Here is a 7,483-nt window from a genome sequence, read left to right on the forward strand (position 1 = left end):
GCCTGTTGTCAAGGAAGTGACCTCATTTCCTGCAGTGCCCTTACCTGAGTGCCCCCCTCAGATACCACCCATGCAAACAGTCCTCTGGCCATGGCCTTGCTCACCCCCCTTCTCCATGCGACGTCGAATGCGTACCCAGGAACACCAACACACCCGTCTCCCAGGCTCCCTAGAGGGTCTGGGTGCAGCCGAGGTCCCAGCTTGGAGACTGACGCAGAAACAACTCCTCTTTCTTACCTGTTCTGCATCCTGCATAAGCCCTTGTGTCTCTCAGGGCCTGTCGGCCTCCTGTCTGCACACTGGGGAGGACTGGAGCGTGGACTTGCTAGAGATGTCCTCTGGCATGTGTCCTACCTTAGAGGACAACACCTCTCAAACTGGAGGCGTGTGTCACTGGCAGGCAATGCCTCCCACTTCGTGTTTCTTCCTCTTGCAACTTGCCCTGTGTCTACTTCTCTTAGGATCCCACCTTAGAGGCCATTTTTGCATCCAAGGTCAAGGTGTGTGTGCGTGTGTGTGTGTGTGTGTGTGTGTGTGTGTGTGTGTTTGTGTGTTTGTGTGCTCAGGTTGTGGAGGCCAAGAAGAAAACAGCTCCCACAATAGGGAGGGATTGGCAAGAGCTTCTCAAGATCTCATGGTTCCTAGTTTCAGAAGCCAACCCTCCGGGTGGGGTTCCAGTCTTGCCCTAGAAGGTCAGAACACACACTTACCCACTGGACTCACCCTGTCATGGGCCGTTCCCTACCCCTCTAGGGGCCTCAGTTTCCCAATTTCCCAGTGAGACATTCAATTCAGGACTGCATAGGCATGAGCTCAGCAGAGAGGTGGCCACCACTCCCTCCACCGTGGGTGTGAGGTGGGCAGAGCTACAGTCAAGGGTGCCCCTGACCCGGGCTCCTCCTCAAACAAGAACTGAGCAAATGCCCATCTACACTGCCGAATGCTCCCCCTCACCCCCACACCATCTCCAGATCTGTATGCACTTCCACCAACACAGCCTTCTCCAGAGCCCGCGGGGAATGCCTGTGTGCAGCCAGAGCCCCAGCCTTGAGGACACAGAGCTGGCTTCCTCCCTGGCTCCACCTTCTTCGTCATCTGGGATTCTGGGCAAGGCATTGAAGTTCTGGGGTCTTCTCCTTCTCCCCTCACTGGCCACCCGGGATCAGGACTTCCTGGTCTAGACCTCCTGGTATAACCCCTCCTCTTGAGTGGGGACTCAGTTGAGCGATTCCACCGAGGACGGCAAAGCGATGCCAGTTCACTCCTGAGACTTGGATGTGGTCAGTGGCCAATTTCGTGTTTCCTCTGACCAGATGGCCTCTCCCTGTGTCATGGGACTGGGAAGAGGGGGCACCCTCGTCTTGTTCCTGATCTTGGAGGGAGAGCTGGTATCCTTTCAGCATTGTGCATGATGGTGGCTGTGGGCTGGTCACAGGTGGCTCTTAGTCTGTGGAGGTACGTTCTTTCTAGGCTCAATTTGTTGAGTGTTTATGATCAAAACATGCGTACTCTGGGAAATGCTGATTCTGCTTCAATGGAGAAGAGCATGTGACTTTGACCTTTTCCTCCTATGAATGTGGTGCCTGTCATTTACTGACCGAACCATCCTCCCATCCCAGCGATAAATTCCACTTGACCATGGTGGAGGACGTTTGTACTGTTAGTAGCGTTTGGCTGAGGGGGACTGGGTGGGCCCTTCTCTCCTCCATGGGTCGCTGCCTGGTCCTCCGAGGGCCTCCCTTCCGTCCTGTCTACCTCCCCCCTTCGGACATCACGTCCAGTGTCTCGGGACTCTCTCCTTTCCCAAACAAGGCTCCAACTGCATCAACAAAGCGTAGATATTCGAAAAGGCAGCTGACACCTAAAGAGAGTGTCTAAATTGCCTCCAAGAAACTCTGCATCAGGGCATCACTTCTAAAGAGAAATCGAGATGCGTGGACCCAGACGGACACTACGGGACAATTATGAGAGTGAAGAAGGGTCCAATTGTTCACCCCTGGGTTGCCTCGGTGGGTGTGCCGTGTGGCCGCTGAGAACGCGCAAGGGGATAGGTGTGACTACTCATAGCCCACTGTGGGGCATCAGGTACCACGAAGGAACAGCCCCAGGCTCCTTCCCGCAGCAAACCCTCACACACCCACACACCCACACCGCCCTCACACACACACACACACACACACACACACACACACTCACACTGCCCCCCCCCCCCCGGCACCAGAGCTCAATGAAGAGCACTGAAAAGCTGGTCACCCCTTGTTATGGCCACTTGTTTCTTGGTAGAAAAAGGGCATCGTTTCTTATTACTCATCTTTAAATCATTCTTTGACCAAATTAACATTAATTGTCTATCTAAAACGTTAAAACTTTTGGTAATATATTTTAGTCCACAATACGCTTCTTATAAACGCCAACGTTTCATATGCGGTGAGAATATTTTTACAATTTGCACATTTTGAAAACGTTACCATGGCCCATCCAGGAAAGGGAAAGATTTGAAAGGGGTCTCCCGGGCCCCGAAATTTCCCTCGTTGTTTCCAGCTCCGGTGTCACACCTCCAGTGGGTCCCCATCCCCAGAAAGTGAAAAGAGGGAATAGCGGGGCATCCTCTTTGAGACAGAATCTTTGATCTCCGGGGGATTTTTCTTCTTAATGAAAACTGTTATTTCAAATTAAAACATCTGGAGTCACCCACCTCACACCAGACCCAGCCAGGCACAGAAGGCCACCTCTGGAAGGCTGGCACTTCCAGGCAAACTCCGGAGGAGGGAAACGCGCGGAGTCCGAGAGAAGGAAACGCAGTGGCTACCAGGGACTTGCGGTGGGAAGAAGGGAGACTGACTGCTTCCCAGGGACAGGGTTTCTCTTGGATAAAAATGGGCGGGAACTAGATGAGGATGACGTTGGTGTGATCTTGTGAGTGTACTTCATGCCACTTCAGCGAACAATTTAAAAACATCCAAGAATTAAACTTTATTGAACTGACGAGATAAAATATAGGGAAAGGTCAAGTAAAGAAAAGCGAAAAACAAAACTTTAAGACCCACGCAATGGATAGGGGAAGGCAAGGATTCTCCGGGGCTGCAGCTCAGGAGCTGAGGGTAGTGGCTGGGATGCTGCAAGTGCTTGTTGAAGGTCTTGAGCCGGCTGTGGCTCGGAAGATGCCTGTGCGGCTCTGAGCTGGGGTGGGCGCGAGAGGGAGAGATGGTGTTCGATCTGCAGGGTCTTCTGGATCTTTCGGTGGAGCTGCAGCTGGAGAGGGAAGAAGAGCAAATGCCACCCACATGAGCGCCTGCCCAAGTCACTCCAAAGGAAGGAAGCCTCTGCCGCCACTGAAGGAGTCTCAGTCCAAGAAGCAAGCCCCCGAAAGGCTTCCCAGAGTGGAGTCCGCGGGAAGAGTGATCTGAGCCCGCCCCTTGCTCCCAGCCGAACCCCAGCCTCTGGAGACTCTGCTCTGGGGGGCGCAGCGCCATCCCCTGTGCACATGCCCACATCACACACCTGAGTCCTCCTCAGCCTCAGTCTCGGCATCAGTGTGCTCAGGGTGCTCCAGCTGGGAAAGAAGAACGCGGGCACGGTGCTCCAGCTCCGAGCCGGGCATATTAAGGCCAACGTAGGCCAAGAGCATTTCCAGGCTGGGAACATCTGGGGGCTGGATAAAATCCTCAGGGTACCGTTGGAGCCAGGTGCCCAGAATGAAGGAGATGGCCCTGAGGACGGACAGGTGGGCAGCAGAGTCAGAGAAGGGTCGTTTCCTTGCACACTGGCCTCCCGCGCATCTCTGTGCGGGCCTGGGCTCCTGGGCCTCCCGCTCCTGGCTGTCCAGGGGCCAGTCCTACTTGGCGTCCACCTCCAATCTGGCAGTCTTGGCAGAGGTGGGCCAGGTCACCATGGAGGGGCTAGGAAAAGGCCTTTGGAAGGGAGAGCCCTGTGCGATGGTGGCGTCACCACTCCTAGTCCTCAGGGAAGCCTGACACACTGCTTGGAGCATCTCTCTGCCCACTGCCCACTGGAACGTCAGCTCCGTGAGGGCAGGGAACGGTGCGGTCCCCTCTTTTCATTGCCCTCCCTGGCACACAGGAGCTGCTCCCAGAATATTTGACCAGGGAGGGAACAGCGGACATTGTCTCCCGCCCAGGCTTCCCAGGGCCCTCCTCTTGCCTCCAGCTTTCCCTCCTGGGCCTACGTGCTGCCCGGTTCACCAAGTGTCCCATGAGGGTCATGCTCCCCCGCCCCGAATCTCTACCAGGGAGGGGCTTATGTGGCCCCGGAGCACTCCCCGAGCCCCCTGAGCAGGAGCTGAGCACCCGCTGTTGAGGTTCTAGCAGATGAGTGAGCGGGACGCTGCAGGGAACTCCCCTCCAAGTGTGGACGCTGGGCGCCCTCCTAGGGATTCCAAAGCCCACTCACTTTTTCAGTTGGTCCAGGGGTCCGCCGTCCTCATCGCAGTGAGGAAGGACGCAACCGTATCTAGAAGACACAGGAGGACGTCACACGGACTGGACTGTGGATCAGGCCTGCCTGAGAAGCCTAGCGGCGCTGTCTGACTCCCGACGAGAATGGAGCCCTGGAGGGCACGGCTGCCGCCCGCTCTGTGCACGGGATTATGGTCGGTGCCTAGAAAACGTTCTGCACCTAGTGGGGACCTCTCTCTGTGTGTGATGAAGGAGGGAGCTCCAACCGGCCCCTCACTCCTGCTTGGGCGGGTCGGGGGCCTCGGCTCAGCCCAGGGATGGCTGCTCTGGCTTCACCCAGGTCAGGGACCTAGAAGGGCTCTCCCGTCTCCTTTTCCAATCGGAAGACGACAACTCAGTCCAATTCCCGGGGCCGGTGAGGGATGAGGCAGAGGCTTCGCCATAGGGAAGAGGAGTATCCTCAATGAGCACAACCACAGCCCCCGCTCCAGTCGACCCTCCCAGAGGGCTAGGCTTCTCGAAAAGCCTTTGCGTGCAGCACCTCCTTGAGTCCCTACAATATCCCCTGGAGGCTGATCCTCTGTTCACCCCGCCTTGCAGAGAGCAAACCGAGGCTCCGAGAGGCTCGGAAGCCTCACAGCTAGTAGGTGGCTGAATGCCCACGGTGCTGCGGAGGGGCACGGCACTCACCTTTGAAACAGAAGCTCCAGCACCTGTTGTGTGGTGGCAAAACCTCTGTACGTGCACAGGAAGCTGCGGACGTAGGCGGTGTCGCCATCCAGGAAGGCGGGCACCAGGTGCTCCACTCGATTCTGCCGCGTTGCAGCCTGCACGGTCCACACCAGGCGGCACGCTTGGCTCTTAGCTCGGGATGGATTTTCAGCCTGGGGTCGGACAGAGGGGGCACTTGCCATCAGAGGCCGCACCACTCCTGGGCCCCAGAAGTGTCGGGGCCTGGAGGTCAGACCGAATGCCCAAGCCCTCGGTGACTTGTGGCCAGAAGTGGGCATCATTGCCCAGGGCAGGGAAGAATTCTCGGGATTCCAAGTAGGATGTGAGGTGGAGAAGGATTCAAGCTCTTGGTCTCCTAGGTCTTTGTGCTGGCAGAGAAGTGACAGCCCCTCCCTGGATGAAGAGCATCATCCCTGGGGTGGCTGACCGACGGCCCATTCTAGAGAGGAGAGCACAGAGGCTTTTCGTGGGCTGGGAGGGATCAGGACAGGAGGACAGGCAGGGTGACCAGGGCGGTGCTGTGGAAATGGCAACAGAAGGTGCCGGTTCAGTGAAGGGCTGAATCACGGGGCTAACGGGTCTCCCTTCTGGAAAGTTGTGCAGCCTGCTGAGGCCCGACGCCCTGACCTCGAGAGGCCACGTGGACGTGTTCCCCTGGACAGCAAAGGCAGAGGAACAGAAAGAACACTGTGAGCCCCATGTCCTTTTGGGCAAAAGCGTGCCTATCCATCAGGAGGCTGCGTCCGACTGGGAGACGGTGGGGAAGGATTGTCAGGCCACGTGGACATATGAGCATGGGAGTTCAAACAGGAAAATCTCTACCAAACACGAAAGTGCTCTTGAATGCCCGTGAGCTGATGTGCTAGAAATGTCTCTTCTCGGCTACACCCCTGTGGACAGGGACGTCTCCTCTGGCCAAGACAGGGGCCGGGCCCGCAGGGGAAGGTTGGGGGAAGAGATGGGGATTCAGATTCCTTTGGGAGCAGGGCTCCAGGCAGGAGCCCCGGGCCTGTCTCGGGGCCTTCGAAGACCTGGGGTCCTCAGCGCTGTCTTGGGGGCCCTGGGGGTTGGGTCTCCCCGGCACCTGCACTCACCCTGAGCCGGCCCTGGCCTCGGTTGGCAGTGTGGGGCACCTTCCTGTCCTGCAGGGTGATGGAGTCGAGGGCGCCGTTGCTCAGCTGCTGGCCCGTCTCCTGAGCGACGCTCTGGAAAGACAGTGCCCGGCAGCCAGGCGGCAAGCCTCAGAGACCCGACTGGCTGTCTTTGCTGGCTCTCACACCTCTGTGACTCTCTCCACTCTGGACACACATAGCCCGCCCCACAGTCCACACAGACCTCCAGCGAGGAGGGGAACACATGGCAGCCTGAGGGCCTGGCATTAGGAGGCCCCTTAGGAGTCCCCTTTCAGTCCTGACAGCCCCGTCCTGGCTTGGGAACGTGACGGGAAAAGCAGCTTATCGACTGCCCACCAACCTTCTCCGGCCAAGGGCAGATGCTGCCCACATGTCCCTCTGGCCCCCACACTCACGAGGACGGGACGAGGGCTGCCCTGGGAGGGCTCGGGGAGCTGGTCTGGCCTAGATCGGGCTGATCTAGGCTTCCTCATGTTACCTGAGAGGACCTCCTGCCGAAGGTCCGGCGGTGGGGGGCATGGGAGCTGAGCCAGCGTCCACAACGTCTCCAAAGGTTCTCCCTCCGGGGTTTCCGGGAACCAGAGCCCTGGTCAGGCGGGAGAAAGCAGGAGAACATGTTTCTCTATCAAGCGTCTCCAGCCAAGTGAGCTGGCTTTGCGCACGTGGCTGCCTAGTTGCGGGGGTTCCAAGTTCTGTCGGGGCCTGTTGTCAAGGAAGTGACCTCATTTCCTGCAGTGCCCTTACCTGAGTGCCCCCCTCAGATACCACCCATGCAAACAGTCCTCTGGCCATGGCCTTGCTCACCCCCCTTCTCCATGCGACGTCGAATGCGTACCCAGGAACACCAACACACCCGTCTCCCAGGCTCCCTAGAGGGTCTGGGTGCAGCCGAGGTCCCAGCTTGGAGACTGACGCAGAAACAACTCCTCTTTCTTACCTGTTCTGCATCCTGCATAAGCCCTTGTGTCTCTCAGGGCCTGTCGGCCTCCTGTCTGCACACTGGGGAGGACTGGAGCGTGGACTTGCTAGAGATGTCCTCTGGCATGTGTCCTACCTTAGAGGACAACACCTCTCAAACTGGAGGCGTGTGTCACTGGCAGGCAATGCCTCCCACTTCGTGTTTCTTCCTCTTGCAACTTGCCCTGTGTCTACTTCTCTTAGGATCCCACCTTAGAGGCCATTTTTGCATCCAAGGTCAAGGTG

General features: G+C 57.6%; 1 protein-coding gene across 1 annotated transcript; it reads right to left on the reverse strand.

Annotated features, from left to right (window-relative positions):
- Positions 1-2,948: 2,948 nt before the first annotated feature.
- LOC138919895 (ral guanine nucleotide dissociation stimulator-like) lies at positions 2,949-6,936 on the reverse strand. Its single transcript, XM_070246495.1, has 6 exons — positions 6,759-6,936; positions 6,242-6,352; positions 5,106-5,299; positions 4,411-4,470; positions 3,502-3,710; positions 2,949-3,252 (listed from the first exon to the last, which is right to left on the reverse strand). Exons 1-6 carry the CDS (start codon positions 6,894-6,896, stop codon positions 3,089-3,091), a joined length of 876 nt encoding a protein of 291 aa, XP_070102596.1. The 5' UTR covers positions 6,897-6,936; the 3' UTR covers positions 2,949-3,088.
- Positions 6,937-7,483: the final 547 nt, after the last annotated feature.

This window comes from Equus caballus, chromosome 21 (genome assembly GCF_041296265.1).
Source record: "Equus caballus isolate H_3958 breed thoroughbred chromosome 21, TB-T2T, whole genome shotgun sequence".
NCBI classification, from domain to species: Eukaryota; Metazoa; Chordata; class Mammalia; order Perissodactyla; family Equidae; genus Equus; species Equus caballus.